The sequence below is a fragment of the Misgurnus anguillicaudatus genome, chromosome 22 (assembly GCF_027580225.2).
Source record: "Misgurnus anguillicaudatus chromosome 22, ASM2758022v2, whole genome shotgun sequence".
Classification (NCBI taxonomy): Eukaryota; Metazoa; Chordata; class Actinopteri; order Cypriniformes; family Cobitidae; genus Misgurnus; species Misgurnus anguillicaudatus.
This window is the reverse complement of record NC_073358.2, coordinates 38,786,674-38,804,017: the sequence shown is the minus strand read 5'-3', so window position 1 is coordinate 38,804,017 and position 17,344 is coordinate 38,786,674. Positions and strand designations below refer to the sequence as shown.

At 37.0% G+C, this 17,344-nt stretch overlaps 2 protein-coding genes across 4 annotated transcripts; both read left to right on the top strand.

The window, feature by feature from the left end:
• The first annotated feature begins 757 nt into the window (after positions 1–757).
• On the top strand, positions 758–6,963 carry prps1a (phosphoribosyl pyrophosphate synthetase 1A). 2 transcript variants are annotated; one of them, XM_055198910.2, is made up of 7 exons: positions 758–1,074; positions 2,232–2,421; positions 2,671–2,769; positions 3,043–3,167; positions 4,117–4,290; positions 4,439–4,598; positions 5,691–6,963. In XM_055198910.2, the coding sequence occupies exons 1-7, from the start codon at positions 953–955 to the stop codon at positions 5,781–5,783; spliced, it is 963 nt and encodes a 320-aa protein (XP_055054885.1). In that variant the 5' UTR covers positions 758–952; the 3' UTR covers positions 5,784–6,963. The 2 variants fall into 2 exon arrangements, with proteins under 2 accessions (XP_055054885.1, XP_055054886.1); XM_055198911.2 differs by having other exon boundaries at positions 759–1,074; positions 2,232–2,415.
• Positions 6,964–7,182: 219 nt separating this feature from the next.
• Positions 7,183–12,713, top strand: tbx5b (T-box transcription factor 5b). Of its 2 annotated transcripts, none has more exons than XM_055198904.2 (9): positions 7,183–7,987; positions 8,722–8,883; positions 9,316–9,410; positions 9,622–9,741; positions 10,309–10,456; positions 10,552–10,704; positions 10,779–10,870; positions 11,514–11,647; positions 11,756–12,713. In XM_055198904.2, the coding sequence occupies exons 1-9, from the start codon at positions 7,964–7,966 to the stop codon at positions 12,136–12,138; spliced, it is 1,311 nt and encodes a 436-aa protein (XP_055054879.2). In that variant the 5' UTR covers positions 7,183–7,963; the 3' UTR covers positions 12,139–12,713. The 2 variants fall into 2 exon arrangements, with proteins under 2 accessions (XP_055054879.2, XP_055054880.2); XM_055198905.2 differs by having other exon boundaries at positions 7,184–8,413.
• Positions 12,714–17,344: the final 4,631 nt, after the last annotated feature.

Below are 17,344 nucleotides of genomic sequence, written 5' to 3'. Positions count from 1 at the left end.
AATCAATTTATACATTTTTATCTCGTGGCCATGGCACGCGATGTAAAGGATAAAAAGATCTTTTGTTGAGGATACGACATGCTTTTCTTGTTAGATGAGTTAAACAGACCTGCATGACCAAAATCTGAGGTAATGAAATTCACAGATACCACGAGGCGGCGACGCGTTTGAGTAAGTTAGACTGAGCAAATTTTAAGCATTCACTCAAAACAATTAACACGTTATAAACGTATTTACATGTGTTCCTCTAGGAATGCTATTATTTAATTATTTAGGTGACGCATATGCGTTTTTTTAAAGCAATGTGTTTTGCATAGCAAGTAAAGTGTTCTTTATATGACGTTTTCATTCTATACTTTATATGAAGGGGAAAGCATGCTCGCTGACTTTGCTCAATGTTGAATGATAATGATCTGAAGAAATGTTTGAAATCTGCAAATACTTTCTAGAGAGATTACGTTAAAACAGAAACATCTGACTGAATGGATCTCCGTCTTACCTGGAATGAAATTCAGCTGTGTAATCTTTGACCTGCTTACACGCAACTTTTTCCTATTTTAGCAAATTCTGCATTTTTATTTTGGTGACTTTGGTACTACTGCAACGACCGTACGTCACGTGAGTAGAAATCGAAACATCATCACGGCGGTCATGTTGTGTTTAATGGTTGCCACTCATCCAGCCTCCAGAAATGGTCCAATCGTCGCCTAGATTTTGGCGCGCGCGCCAGTCTGTGGGCGTGTTTAATGCTCAAATGGGCGTGGTCTTTATGGTACATATCACTTTTACTGAGCCTACGGATCCAAATCCGTCTGGACAACCAGGATCAGGCACTTTGCGTTGAGATTTCGTTAAATTACCGCTGATTTTGAAGAGATAATTTTAAGGAACACCGTTTTGGCAAATCGCCGTACAGCATCCATACACAACAGTCACCACGGATCATCCCAGAATGCCCAACATAAAGATTTTTAGCGGCAGTTCTCATCCGGATCTGTCGCAGAAGATCGCGGACCGACTGGGACTCGAGCTGGGAAAAGTCGTCACTAAAAAATTTAGTAACCAAGAGACCTGGTGAGTTACTTGCATGTGGAATAGGAATCGAAACCTTGTGTTCCAGAAATGTTTTGGCGACGATGAACGTATGGTAAACACAGGGTGGCCAGTGCGCATTTTTTTTTTTCAGTTTGTAGTTTTATTCGTTGAAAGGTTCCCTCTGTCGTGATGAGTCGCACATAGCCAACGGACTCAATTTCCCAGCATGCACCTGCAGCGTACATGTGACTGGAGCCGCTAATGCTAATTTTAAATGCCCTATCTGGCCTTGTAAGGAGTCATATTTCTATTAAATGCCGCCTGTCTCATATCACCAAATGCTCTCTTTCTTTTATTGTCGTTTAAATAATTTCAATAGTAGCCGCAATGTTAGTACTAGAATATATGTAGCATTTTAAAGAATGCGCAGGTGCACAACCACTCTGATAAGGTTAGATGAAAATATTATGTCGGCCCTGGTGTCTCTGTTTGTATAATAATTGTGGCCTTCGAAGATAAAATGTCCCTCTCACACTTTATCTGCTATTGAAACGTGAGAAATGCAGCTCATTTTGTTGCGCAACAGTTTCTGTTTCTGTGTTGTTGTGAGTTAACAGTGTTCTGCACTTGTGCTTATATCAATTATCAGTTTAAATCAATGACATCTCTTTAGTCATGTTGATGCGTATAGATTTATTGTAGCCTACGCATGGTGCGATTTGCTGAGGGGGGGATGGGGGGGTATATCCCCCCTCAAGTCTTTATCCCTACCTCCGATGAATTATTTTTTTTATCTCCGGTGCGGACAAAATGTATTAGCAAAACTTTTTTGTGATAAATGGGAGTTTTTAAATTCGCTACTTCAATTTGTAGGGTAATGGAAACGCAACTAGTGAGAGCTGTGCAGTAAAAGTAAACCTTACTCTCCAACCTCAAGAAGTGCTTCAGCGACAGACGTTAGAGTTTATGGCCTTTAGCCCAATTGTTAAAGCATCCGACACTTATGCCAGACCAGAGCGGTTTAAATCTCGCTCAGGGTGGGTAAGAGTAGGACTGGTTACATTTCTATACATATTTTATTTCAACCATTACAAGAAATGGCTTAATGCCCTGAATTATCAATATCAGATTTTTTTTCACAAATTGCACCCTGTTTGTACAATATGACTAAGCCAAATTTGTGACTGTCTGTGTAGTGTAGAGATTGGGGAGAGTGTGCGTGGAGAAGATGTCTACATTGTCCAAAGTGGCTGTGGGGAGATTAATGACAATCTCATGGAGCTGCTGATCATGATCAACGCGTGTAAGATTGCATCCTCGTCCAGAGTCACAGCTGTCATTCCCTGCTTCCCCTATGCTCGGCAGGACAAGAAGGACAAGGTGGGGGTGAGATGAGCAGCTTGCTTATTCGCTATTAAATACATGCACACCGACTTAATCATACATTAACACTTGTCACTGTTGTTGGATCCATGTAGGCTACATTTCTGTAAGTCTTCCCTCTGTGCTGTCACTTTATGTCTCTTGGCAACTTACAGGCATGGCAACATATGTCTGGTCACTTTCTGTTAATCTGCTAGTATTCTGTTAGTATGTGTGTGTGTGCGTGAGTGATTTGTCTTTTTTTTTTTTTAGAGTCGAGCTCCGATCTCAGCCAAGCTGGTTGCAAACATGCTGTCTGTAGCTGGAGCCGACCACATCATCACCATGGACCTGCACGCCTCTCAAATACAGGTAGACGCGCTGCGTTTCTTTTTGCTTTTAAAAACACATCCCCTTATCTCTCACGAACACGCACCACGTGAGACCAGTGCCACTGCATGCAGCCTGGCCTGAGTGCATGTGGGTGGGCCTCAACTTTAGCTTTTTATGGATTTGAATGGTTTGTTTTATTAAGGGGTAGGTTAGATGTTTCATGCATGCACCTACATTATGCAGCTGTGAACTTTTGCACACTGTAAATGTTCATGTTTGCAGGTTTTTATGTTTGTGTGTTTGCATTGTTAGGGTTTCTTTGATATCCCCGTTGATAACCTGTATGCTGAGCCTGCAGTCCTCAAATGGATAAAAGAAAATATCAATGAATGGAAGAATTGCACCATTGTTTCTCCTGATGCTGGTGGAGCCAAGAGGTGTGTTTCGTCAATCTCCTTATACATTCATTATCTCTTTCTTTATCCTTCTCGCATGTAATTTTTTTTAAAGCAACACTAAAGAGGTTTTTTTACCTTAAAATAACGTTTCCAAAAAAGTTTCAGTCGTTAATCTACTCGAAACAGGGTTAACGGCACTTTCACATTCGCTTTGCAGCCCTCTATCGGCCAAAACCGCACTAAAGAAGTTTCCAACCGTCCTGTAGTTCGAGTGAAAACTACAAAAACTTGCTTTACGGCAGACCTACAATCCAATCAGAGCCAGCTTTGCTGCAGTAGGCTAAATTATTTACGACAGTGGTAATAGACAATTCTGCTTCCAACCTGTAGGGGGAGCAAAGAGCAAAAACTCTTTAGTGTTGCTTTAAACTGAAAGAATTGTGTTTTGTATTTTGGTGCGAAGGGGTACATTTATTTTTTTTAACTGGAGGCATAACCCACATTGGCCTTTAAACTAAGAAATGTGGTTCATAATGTTAAAAAATTACTTGACTTTTGAAAATAAAGGACGATGGACATGAGTGTGTTTTACTCTTTTAGGTGTGGAGGGTAAGACATTGTTTTTTTTTGTGTGTGTGTGAGATTCTCTGCTAACAGTGAATGGCCATTTGCTGAACATTTGTAGTGATGCCCATCTTGTATTTTATAGTCCGTTTGAAGCTTTGCAAATCCGGCTAATTTAACCATGCTGCTAGTGCTAATTTAACCAAACACGTGGTTTGCTTATAGAGAAATGGACTGACAGTGATCCCTTTTTATGACTACATATAGTGGCACATGAACTATAAAATGGTTTGGGACCATAAAACCATACTGTAACAGTTAGTCGGTTATGCATGCGTTCTCTCCGTGAGGTATGCATCTGTGGTCCTCTGTAACTTGGACTATTTATAAGTGTTATCTGAGCGTTGCGTGTTTGTTTTATCAGAGTGACATCCATCGCAGATCGGTTGAATGTGGACTTTGCTCTAATCCATAAGGAGCGGAAGAAAGCTAATGAGGTAGATCGCATGGTGCTGGTTGGGGATGTGAAGGACCGGGTGGCCATTTTAGTAGATGACATGGCGGACACGTGTGGGACAATATGCCATGCAGCTGACAAGTGAGAACCAGTACCATATATGACCACGTTTATGCGTTTCTTCATATTTGTGGTTGACTTACTTACCTGCATAATTGACCTGTATGTGCAGTTGTGTTTGCTTGTGTGTTTTAATTGCATCCGTGTTTGTTTTATTGCCTACTATCAGACTGGTGTCTGCGGGAGCCACAAAAGTGTATGCTATTTTGACTCATGGTATCTTCTCTGGGCCTGCCATTTCTCGGATCAACAATGCCAACTTTGAGGCCGTCGTTGTCACCAACACAATTCCACAGGAGGACAAAATCAAACAGTGCAGTAAAATTCAGGCATGGAAATTTGTAATGCAAGATTACAATAATATTACATGGATCAGGGCTGGTATTAGCATTCCACTTATGATTTTGAACGTTTTATAGTGCATCTCTTGTCCTGCAGAGTGCACCATACAAGCGTAATTGTGAAAACTGCCTAGGCTGTAAAAACAATTAATTGTTGCAATTACATTGTTTAATCAATTTAAAATGATTCATTAATTGTAACTTCTTGACGAGTGAGGAGTTGCTATAAATTATAAAAGTTGAAATTCAGTAAATTCAACTTTATTTGTATCACTTAAATGAATTGGAAATTCAAGTTGATTAAAGGAGACATTTCACAAGACTTTTTAAAGATGTGAAATAAATCTTTGGTGTCCCTAGAGTACATATGTGAAGTTCTAACTCGAAATACCAGATAATTTAATATAGCATGTGAAAATTGCTACTTTATAGGTGTGTGCAAAAATGTGCCATTTTTCGCTTTGTCCTTTTAAATGCAAATGAGCTGATCTCTGCACTAAATAGCAGTGCTGTGGTTGGATAGTGCAGAATTAGGGGGCAGTATTATCCCCTTCTGACATCACAAGGGGAGCTAAATTCCAGTGACCTATTTTGTCACATGCTTGCAGAGAATGGTTTACCAAAACTAAGTTCCTGGGTTGTTCTTTTTCACATTTTTTAGGTTGATAGAAGCTTTGGGGACCCAATTATAGCACTTAAACATGGAAAAGTCTGATTTTCATGATATGTCTTTTTTAAACTTAAAAATTTAAGTGCAACAAGGAATATTTTTTTAATAGTGTATCTATCCCAACTTTGCCCCGTCATTGCATTTAACTTAATTATTAGCATTGACATTCCCAAATAAATAAAAATGAAACTAAATCAAAGTCAGAAATGGAAATCAAATAAGTGCTAAGACCCAACCCTATTATAGATTAATAATAATAATAATATTAACTTAATACAATATCATGTATATTGTATAATTAACGATAAGAGTTATGGACCACGTTTAATATAATTTTCAGAGGGTTTAGATTTAGTTTGTCTTTTGTACCCTTGTCATGTTTACTGATTTAGTTCTGTCTTCCTCTCCAGGTGATCGACATTTCTATGATCCTGGCGGAAGCTATTAGAAGGACGCATAATGGGGAATCCGTGTCTTATCTGTTTAGCCACGTGCCCTTATAACTCGCATATACATGTGCCATCGCTTCACATGCACAAACATTTTTTTGAGGGAGAGTTATCGCCGGGCCCATTTTAAACCATGATCCTCTGTAAGACTTGCAGACACACACCATTGAATTTAAATGCTTGTTCCCAAGCAGTGAAATGAAGAACCCTTTCTGTGGTTACATGCAGGTCCTCGATGTTGCATGTGCTAACTCAACATTTTTACAAAATATTGTTCAACTAACAGCTCAATACTCCCTCTATCTCATACACTCCATTCAGTGTAACAATGCACTTAGTGGGTTTTACGTTGCCACACTGGAAAATACAAAGTAACCGGCATGTTATTAGACTGAATATCCTTTTGAACATCGCTTTGTGTCATGTCTGCCTCTGTAACCAAAAATTTGAAAAAAGACCTCCTGATACTAGAAAATCTCCAATTTTACTTTTCCCCCACCAGCTCTGAATGTGTGCAACATAAAGGTACGATGGAAGTTGATAAATTTTGTAACACTGTTATTATAGTGTGGCTAGCTGATAGAATAGGATGTAATAGAATAAAAATGGGTTACGCTCCTTTATAATGCCATTGATATGGCAGCTGAAATAATTGGATACCTTTTGGTATCTGTACTTTTTTCTTCGTCTCAGGTTTCATTTTTAGATTACTTGTTTGCTTTAGTAGTTCTCATCTTTTCAAGGTTTTTTGAAAGAATGAAAGCCCTATATCTTTTTTTTTTTCTTTTAAACAAGTAAATGTTTATGTTTACAGTCAGGCAGCGTTTTTGATTGCTTGAAGACAGATTTGCTCTGAAGTGCTCTTTAGTTTTCAGCACATACACATGCCACGCCCTCACACACACTCACTAAAGTAATATTAAGTGACTATTGTGGTATGGGCCCGATCAGTCAACTGTTTAGCCATATATTTGCCATTTCTTGCATATATCTGTGTGGGTCAGTCAGTATGATAGGTCTTGTTTCATATTCATTATACTTTAGCGAGATTAAAGAAAATATATTTAACTAGTTACAAGACTGAAAGCTTTCACTGGAATGATCTCATCTCTGTGGGTTCAATAAGATGATAGAGCTTGATTTGATTGGTCAGCGCCATTTGCCTTAACAAATGAGAAAAGCTGTATCTTGTTCGAATGCAGAATGACGAGTAAAACTTTTCAGATACTGCAAACTGTTTTTTGTCTTAATTTGTATTTTATATACATACTTTCACACTGACTTGTACATGTTTAAATAAGGATGTCCTAATGAATTTTTATTGATATTTACCAGTAACCAATTATTGCCCTTGATAATTGTGACTGATATAGCAATATTATAACTTTGCTAACTGTTTTAATGAATATATATATATGTATGTGTGTAGTATTAACAGCGTTTAAGGGGCATTACAAACACACTTAAACCTTTATGAATTTGGTAAAACAGTATGCTCCTTGAAATGTTTAGTTATAGACATGCAAAAAATTGCACTAGATGGCGCACTTTCTTTGTTTTACCCAAAAAATCACTCATTAAAAATTATAGGCCAGGAAAAGTCAAAACAAGGCGGCGTATGATCGTTTAATTTCAAATCAATGGTTTATAAATTGTGTATCGGCCTATTTCGATTTTAATTATTTCATAAATTAATATTCTTTAAAAATATAATAAGGAATATAAGTATAATCTGCAATTGTATCGTTCAATGTAAAGTAAATAAGACGAAACTGCTTTACTAAATTAAAAACATCCATCCAGGTCGCGGTCTCGAGTTTAGCGTCATCACGCACTGTCCGAGTTATGCTTATCTCGGCACGCGATTGCAGGATTACCATTTTATCACATCGAAAAATGTTCCCACGACTCCGTAGTGTGCAAGCTATCCCGTTATCATCCACTTGTCTATTTATGGAAGCCTGTGTTTAAGTAATGTGTATAGTGTGTATGAGTGACAGAACACGAAAGGGCACATGGTTAAAAGCTCGTTCATCAAACAGAGAAAAGTTGATACTGAGAGGAGTGTTGTTTTTATATAGCAAACAAAACGAACTAATAGAGAAAGAGAATCGGAGTCTGCGCCTAGTTACCTCCTTTCGACCTTCTCAACTTTTAACCCTGCCGCGCGCCAGCCTCGCGCTCAGTGATGCTGACTGACAAGCGCAGATTATTTACTTAACCATCTCGAACCGATGCAAAAATTCTGCACAAGAAAGGTAAGTATAGCCTATTGCAATTTTCATCTAATGTGACGTATAACATATCTCTCCATTGTTTTGGATATTTGGGGAAGCATTTACAGGGAGATACCCGTGGTATTCGCGCAGTAGCCTGTGTTGCTGAGCTTTTGTTATCATTATTTTAGTGAGGGTTTAGACATGGCTTGTCATGAGTGTGTGAATGAAAAATGTGTGACGACAGAGCAGGCATCATTCTAACCGGAGATAGAAAATGGATGGAGAAAATAGAAATACGACAGAAGGGAAGAGAACAGGATCGGGGTCTGAGAAAAGAAGGAATGCGATAAATAATCACTCTGAAATATTTTTGTCATCGGCACTGAAGGATGTTTGTAATATATTTGGAATAAACAATTTGGGCGCTTTTTAAATTACGCCTTCAATTTGTTTCGACAGCATGGGGTAAGAGATTAAAAATTGAACAAATTAAATGTTACCTATCACAATCTGCATCATTAAATATAGGTTGTTTATATGGAATGCAACGACATTTTCTACCAATTAGAGCTTTTTAATCAAAGTAATTTTAACAAGATTTATTTTACTAAAATGTTAAATATTTATTAGAAGAATTTAACCAATATAAAACCCGCGTTTATGTGTAGGCTATATGTCAATGCATAATTCCTGCCAACTCATTTTTTTAAATACATTTTATTTTAAATGTCCGTGATGTCTGTCTTCCCTCTCATCTTAAATTTTCATCCTAGTTGTGTTCTTTTGGCGATATGGCACATGTAGAGTTCGGTTCTGTACAGTCCTGTTCTGGTAGCGCTTCTCCAGGGATGGATTTTGAAAAGGAGAAAGATCCTGGACATCACAGTGGGAACAAAACCGGGTCACCGCCATCGCAAGCTCAGCTCTCCCAACAGGTCAGCCATGTGCACGTTTATCTTTCCCGAGATTAAAAAACAAAGATTATTATTAAAATAAGATTCCAGTTTAATTCTGATCATTGTATTTCATTGCTGTTTGATTTAACTGTTTTTATTGCGCATAAGAGGATACAAATAATAGCCTAATACATCCAAAAAGCAAACAGAGAAATTTATTATGTGACTTAACCCATAAAATAGTATAATATTTTAATTAAATGAAATAATGGAACAAAATAATATTATTTTTGTGAAATTATTTTTCTCAAAATGTGAAATAAATAACAAAATAAGAAATATATGAAATAACAACATCTTATATAATTAAATTGCCGATATTTTCACCATCTATTTGGTCTGAAAAAATAATTTCAGACAGAAAAAGAAACGAAAATGCCTTTTCAGTTGTGTTTTGACCCTTGCGTGCAGGGGATGGAGGGAATCAAAGTTTATTTGCACGAAAGAGATCTGTGGGCAAAATTTCATGATGTCACTACAGAGATGATCATCACTAAAGCTGGCAGGTGAGCGACAATCGCAGTTATATAGTTAACTATAGTTTTCACTATTGATTTGTTCTTTATTTAATCGAATGTATTTCTGAATGCTGTTTATTCTTTGTGCATGATCCTGTCTCTCTTTTTTTAATCAAATCGTAAATTAATTATTTACGCAATCGGAAATTTATTATGTATAAATTATTATTATTATTGTTGATGTTGTTGTCTCTTTCAGACGGATGTTTCCCAGCTATAAAGTAAAAGTCACAGGTCTTAACCCCAAAGCGAAATATATCTTACTGATGGACATTATTGCAGCCGACGAGCACCGGTATAAATTTGCCGATAACAAATGGTAAGATCTGCGATTAAAAAAAAAGGTATTTCAATTTTTGAACAATAATAATTATTTACTAAATCAATATTAATAAAAAAATACAAGAAAACATTATTCTTATAATTGGTTTTAAACAAAGACAAGTTTCACCTTAAGCCAGGACTAGGCATTTGTTTTAGGACTTTTAAGTAGTTTTACAAAAAACATTACTGGTGTGCATCTTGAGACAAAATAATGGAACTGTTATATGTTAAGATATGTCAGTGCAAGATGTTTTTAAATTAAGGCAGCTCAAACATGCATTTTAGTCTGGGACAAGGATAAGCCCTGTCTGGGAAACCACACCTCAGTGATTTGTGGTGATGAAATACACAACACAAGATGTATTGAATTGAACTAAATTAAGTGTCATTTACGTTTTTATATAGAGAAACAGAGATGCAGGTATCTCCATTCATAGAAACATTACAGAATGACAGAAGAGGGTTAAAATTCTTAAGTTAAAGAAAGTTTCTTTTACAGATAATTTTTCTACTTGTTAATTTTGGACTAGTCTAAATTGTTTATGTCTTATCTGTTTTGCAGGTCTATAAGTGGTAAGGCTGAACCTGCGATCCCAGGCAGACTGTATGTCCATTCAGACTCACCGGCCTCAGGTGCTCACTGGATGAGACAGCTTGTCTCTTTCCAGAAACTCAAGCTCACCAACAACCACCTGGACCCTTTCGGACATGTCAGTGATGAAACACTAATTTGATCGATTATTTAAACTCTCTATTTAGTGGTGTGCACCTTTAACTTGAAATAATTCGCTGTTATTTGCTGCAGATCATCTTAAACTCCATGCATAAATACCAGCCTCGCCTACACATAGTGAAGGCTGATGAAAGGAACAGCTTTGGCTCTAACAACACGAGTTTCTGCACACACTCCTTTCCTGAGACGGCCTTCATCGCTGTTACTTCCTACCAGAACCACACAGTAAGAATAACAGCAGGACCCATCTAGATTTACAGAAAGTGTTCATCCTTAATCCTGTGTTTTTTTTATCCAAGATCACTCAGCTGAAGATCGAGAATAATCCATTTGCAAAAGGTTTCCGTGGAAATGATGATATCGAACTGCATCGCATGTCTCGTACACCAAGGTAAGACACACAAAATGTGCACAAACAAACTGTAGAAGGTTATAGTGAAATATAAGGTTTCTTTTTATGTGTAACAATAAATTAATAGTGAATAATTATTATTTTTTTGTTTTTGCTTATGCCTTCAACCTTGACTTTATTTTTTTCCCTAAGGGGCAACTAAGGGAGAAATCATATGTGATGTCATTGTGTGCTGCATCTCATATCCACTATTCTTTTAGATACACAGAGAATATTTTGTCCTTTTATCTCGCATGTTTAGGGAACCAAAGTCAAAGCTTGCGTTGCACATTGACAGCATTGAATGTGACACACGAGAGAGGGATATTTATAGTGTAACAATATTAAGAGCAGAAAGGCACAACACGCTGTCACACTGAGGTCATGGAGGGGCTAATGTGTGTGTGTGTTAGCTTATAGAAAAAGAAGGATGAGTCAGATTGGAAAGGGGGCAGAGAAAGGATAGTTAGCGACCATAATTGAACCTTAGCTTAACAATTTAATTAGAAATGATCAGTACTGTAATGATATTTCTTACCCCATTGGCCCTTCCATGGCGAACATGCAAAATGTGTCCGCCTGCTTTCCCGCACCCTGCACTCTTATTTAACACCCTGCTGTCATTTTTGCATTTTTTACCCAGTAAGGAGTACCCACTAATTCCACGTACTACTGCCAGACAAAAAGTGTCTCCTCCTTCTCCAGACTGTCCATCTCTGTCCGAATACACCATGCCACAAAAACCCAGCCCTGGCTACGCCTGCTCCGACACTTCAGGTACAACGTACAGTCTAAAGTTTTCACAAGTAGCCTACACTTTAATTGGGAAAGTGTAAGATTTTAAATAAAATGGGATTAGAGCTACATTTTATTTTCTTTATGCAGGTGATCATGACCACACCCTCACTGAAACTCCTCCCATTAGTGACCCCACATACCACCCCTTCACCTATCAGGTTTCTCCTGAAGTGGCCCCCTGTATTATGGATACTGCACAGAATCAGCCTTGCATGTATGGAGGCGCTCAGGTGGCCACGGAGGACCTTAGGTGGGCATCTTACATGGACAGCAATACTTACCAAAGCTTTTCCTCCGCTAAAGAAATGGTTGGGAATTTTGGTCTCGACTTCTCTCAGGAACTGTATCCGCAATACACCTGCGAGGTGGGTGTCCAGTCGCACTGCATGATGAGCGATTTCCCGCTTTACGCTTGCAATCGATCATTCAGCCAAAATCAACAAACAAACAGCTGGTGTGGAGGCAGCTGAGCAAGTACGTGGGATGTGTGTGTGTTTGCGTGAGAGACCAAGAGTCTGTGAATCGTTTTCGTAACTTCCTAATAACTTCATCCTGAAATCAGAAAGTATTTTGCCCCGCAGTTTCTGTCTAGTTGTTAATCACATGCAGTTTGTCAGTTTACATCTGTCATATTATTCTGTTATAAAGTCACAATAAACACCAACAAATTTCAACATAAAATAGATATTAAGTAGATTTAAGCAGGGTTTCTTTTATTTATTAGTATAATAGGTTCTAATAAAAAGGTTGTGCGTGTTGTGACTTCACAAATGCTTTGCTGCATACCTCGGTTGTAACGAGTGGTTATTTCAGTCAAAGTTACTCTTCTATCAGCTTGAATCAGTCGGCCCATTCTCCTCTGACCTCTAGCATCAACAAGGCATTTTCGCCCACAGGACTGCCGCATACTGGATGTTTTTCCCTTTTCACACCATTCTTTGTAAACCCTAGAAATGGTTGTGCGTAACTGAGCAGATAATACTCCGACCGGCCCATTTGGCACCAACAACCACGCCACGCCACGCCACGCCCAACATTTGACATTCAGTTTGGAGTTTAGGAGATTGTCTTGACCAGGACCACAATTAGATAATTGCATTAATGAGAACAGGTGTTCCTAATAATCCTTTAGGTGAGTGCATTGCCAAATGTTTTGGGACACCCCTCCAAATCATTGAATTCAGGTGTTCCATTCACTTCCAGTGAAAGGAACTCTTAATGCTTCATCATACCAAGACAATTTCATGCTCCCAACTTTTTGGGAACAATTTGGGGATGGCCCCTTCCTGTTCCAACATGACTGTGCACCAGTGCACAAAGCAAGGTCCATAAAGACATTGATGGAGCAAAGGAACTTGACTGGCCTGCACAGAGTCCTGTCCTCAACTCAATAAAACATCTTTGGGATGAATTAGAGCGGAGACTACATGTGAGACCTTCTCGGCCAACATCAGTGTCTGGCCTTACAAATGTGCTTTTAGATGAATGGTCAAAAATTCCCATAAACACACTCCTAAACCTTGTAGAAAGTCTTCCAAGAAGAGTTGAAGCTGTTATAGCTGCAAAGGGTGGGCCAACTCCATATTAAACCCTATGGATTACTAATGGGATGTCATTCAGGTTCAGGTGCATATAAAGGCAGGTGTCCCAAAACTTTGTCTGTTCACTAACACTGTGGAGCAACTAAATTTCAGTGGATAAATGAAAGATTTACATGTGAAACTGAAAACAAAATTGGAAAACATTTCCTCTCATCCCGAACCTTGTGATGGACCTTTGCATGTCCCCTGCTTCTTTAGTGATGTGTTGAGTTTTGTGTATATTTGTAGATGATAACTGGAATATCTTCCAGTGAATTTTGTAAATTTCTCTTATCATTGCCACACACCTTGATAGTTATAAGATATTTTTTGTAAAAAAACAAACAAAATGTTTTCTGATGGTGGGTTGTTTCACTGTGGTCAGTAGTTTTAGAAGTTTAGAGATAATGCTGTGTAATAATATTTTACTTCAGTTATCCTACTATAAAAACACTAACAAGTATTCAATATTCTGTCAGATATAAAACTTTAAATATTCTACCCACCTCAACTGTACATAAACCACAGATGGATTTTATGGGGGTCTTTTATTTTGTTTAGTTTTATCTGTTATGATGAAAAAAAGTGAATGCTGTGTACTGCACGTGTCACATTCAATTAAGGGAGCAGTGATGTTACCAATCCTGTCATGGCCCAAGGCGCAAGATAAAGAGAGATAGTGAGAGAGACTGGGCAGTGATTTCAGCTGGACATTTATTTATAGACACACTGAGCAATAAGAATTTAAAAAAAGTTTTTCATGTTGTGAAATTAATGTTGAAATTATTTATTATAATGAGCTATTTATTGATTTTAAATTCACAAATTGTGCTTATATTTATTTCTAATGCACTTGTTTAATTTATTGAGCATTTCTTTTTTTTTTTTGCTTTAGAGTTTCTGTGTTTTGTGAGATGTTTTTTTTTTTGTTTTAGAAATTTGACTATGAATATGAGGCTAAAATAAAATAAGTCCACAGTCTGTAGTTTGTTGTGTTTATATGCTGTTTCTATATTTATATGTACTAAAAAACCCGGACTTAAACAAATTCAAGTGAACTAAAACAAGAGTACATGTAATTTAATTCCAGCATAGATCACCAAATTCAGTGCACTTAATTTGAAGTTGATTTAATAATTTGTTATAAATTGCTCTGCCCAACATCTCCACTTAGTTAATTGAGTTCAATGTTTTTAATTTTTAATTCATGAATATTAAGTTTGTTAAAACTGTATTATAACACAAAATTCTGTAACTGAAAGTCAGTCATTCTCCACAGAAACACACACAGAGCTGCATTTTTACTTGCATTTTCAATATTGTGCATGGAGAGAAAAGCAGTGAACTGAACAGAATCCATGTAAACACTGATCACATGAACCGTGACTTCATAAAATTATCATTTACAACCAAACAACATCAATAATACTAGAGCATAAACCTCTATGGCATTTTATAAACAATTATTGTTTAAGTTATTATCTGTGTTTATTCTGTGATAAAGCATTAATCAAAATATGGAAAAGGGTATTCCTCACAACATGTAATGGTCATTTTAAGTTTATTACACTTTTATTGTTCATCACAATTTTTTTGCTGAACTAAGATTTTGTCCAAGTATATTAAATTAGAACACAAAATATTAAGTAATGTTTGCTTGATTGTTTAAGTAAAGACAATATAGCAGTGTAGGTTTAAATATATTTTAAAATATTTAATATTCAAAAAATTAAATAAAAAAGATTGCTTTTTCCATTTCCCAAAGAATATATGTGTATGATTTAATGATTTATGACCAATGAATTAATTAATTTAAAGTCTTTATGCGGTTCGCTTCATGCTTAGTTTGGGATCATTTTCATTGCAAGCAAAAGTACCAAAAGTAAATATGTTATGCACAATATAACGATATTATACAACCTTACAGGTATAAACCAGTTTCTGAAGTGCACTTACATGACAGCAGTTTAGCTTTGTGTGTTTGTGTGCCTCATAGCTGTAGTTTAACACATCATGTTAGAGTTTTAGCTGAGAGATCAGAAGTTTTTTTTTCTGATGCATGAGTAAAGCTCTTTAGGGAACATCAGTTTATCATGAAAAAACCTGAGATCACTGTTATACAAAACATAGCATCTACTGCACAGTGGTTAAATAACTTCTGACAAAACCAACAAATATTTCAACACTGTGTTAAGCACCATATGAAATACAATCATCTGCCATTTTTTATGTCAGAGGAATTCCAGGCTCCAGTTGATTTTCTTCTTAAGAAGCAGCTCTCAATCGGAATGAAGTCTTTGAAATGCCTTTGACCCTGACTGGATTTCCCGGCCCAGCTAAGCATTCATTTACTGGTAATTAAGTGATCTGAGCTCATTTTCTCAATTCTAATGGCATCATCCAGCTCCTACAGGAAACACGCCGCTGCCCCCAGTACACTCTGGGGCACATGGTGCAATAAAGGCCTTTTTACCTCTCTGACATTAGCCTGTAATGCTATTAACCCGTTCATTGTAAAGATGCCCACTTAAGTGAAATGCAAAAGGGAAATATGCCCACTTAAGCAAATTTATTGTGATGTGGTAGGAGATTGAAAGGCATTCATCTTAATGTTTGCGTTTGTGCAGCTCACAACTAATCTGTATTTTAAAACTGTTCTTTTCCGTAATCCCCCTTTCAAGCTTTGATTAACAAAAAAGGAAATCAGTTAATGATAGTCGTCACCTCAAAACAAAGTTTATCAGACTAAGTTAGTTGATGGTAAATTATATTAACAGTAATAACAGAATGACAGAATACGAAGATAGATAAAAGAACATTCATAATTAGCATATTTTGGCCTAAAAGATAAATGCAAACTAAACAAAATATAGACTCAAGATCAAAATTCATAAAACAAGCTGAAAATGTGCATAAGTATTATTAAGATTGTGAAATGTAATTTGAGAATTTTCTTTGCAGCCTTTCCAACTTCCCCAAAATCTAAAATATCCAATTATTCTATTTAATTCTCTGGATTAACAAAAACATTTTGAGATGATGCTATAGCCTCAGAGAGAATAAAGTATAGTCTGTAGTTGTCAATAATCCGTTTTAAATTCCTACAGCCGTACAGATTTGCAGTGGGACATGGCATGCGTGTGTGTATTTGATGCTTAGTGGACCAAAAAACACTAATATGGAAGCCCCTCCACCCCAACAAGACAACTATTCCCCATGGAGACCTTATAATCCCCTTCCAGTAGACACACTTGGCAAAGCCTAACAGACTTGCATCATTAATTTATTAATACATTAGTTGATAGGTAAGTGAAATATTAACCCATATTTTCTGCTCAAATACTGTAATTTTTTAAAAAGAATACAGTAAAGAATAATTTAAATTTTATGTTTTCATACAGAAATGCATATTGAATCTTTATGTAAATGTACTTCTAATTTATCAATGCTTTTATCTGCTTACGCTTCCCAGGTAAAAAAGACCAAGGAAAAGTGTTTTCCTCTCAGCTAGTGCTGCATGGCATTGTAGATGAGGTGAGGGTGAATGGGGCACCCCTGATGCACCCCCACCCACCTTCGAATGTTACGGGCCAGTCTCCTTTCGGCAGCAAGGAGCCACTGTCGCTCTCTATTAGCGAGAGATTCCTAATCCCTCTGCGCAAAACTGCCATAATGATATCACTAACCACGGGTGGCACCGCCGGCCAAACAATGTGTGTGTATGTGTGTAAGACCTAATGTCCACAGCTTGACCTTTCACAAACACTTGTTTCACTAATCTGAAGCTTTTTTTAAATGTCTACCTACATCGTTTATGTCTGCTTGAATATGGTTTCGGCGCAATGAAATGTTTGGCCTCCTAGTTGACCCTAAAGAAAATATTTTTGAATGAATGTTTCTTGGCAACAACAACACTGTTTTGTCCTCTGTAATAATAAGAATATGTTCTTAATAAAAAGGTGCTGAATTTATGATAAGTTGATTCATTAACTAAAAAATTAAAATGTTTATATAAGACGTATCACTTGTAGCGGCTATCTAAAACACCCTAACCTGTCTCACCCCAGTTCGATGCTGTTTACTTTCCATAAACAAG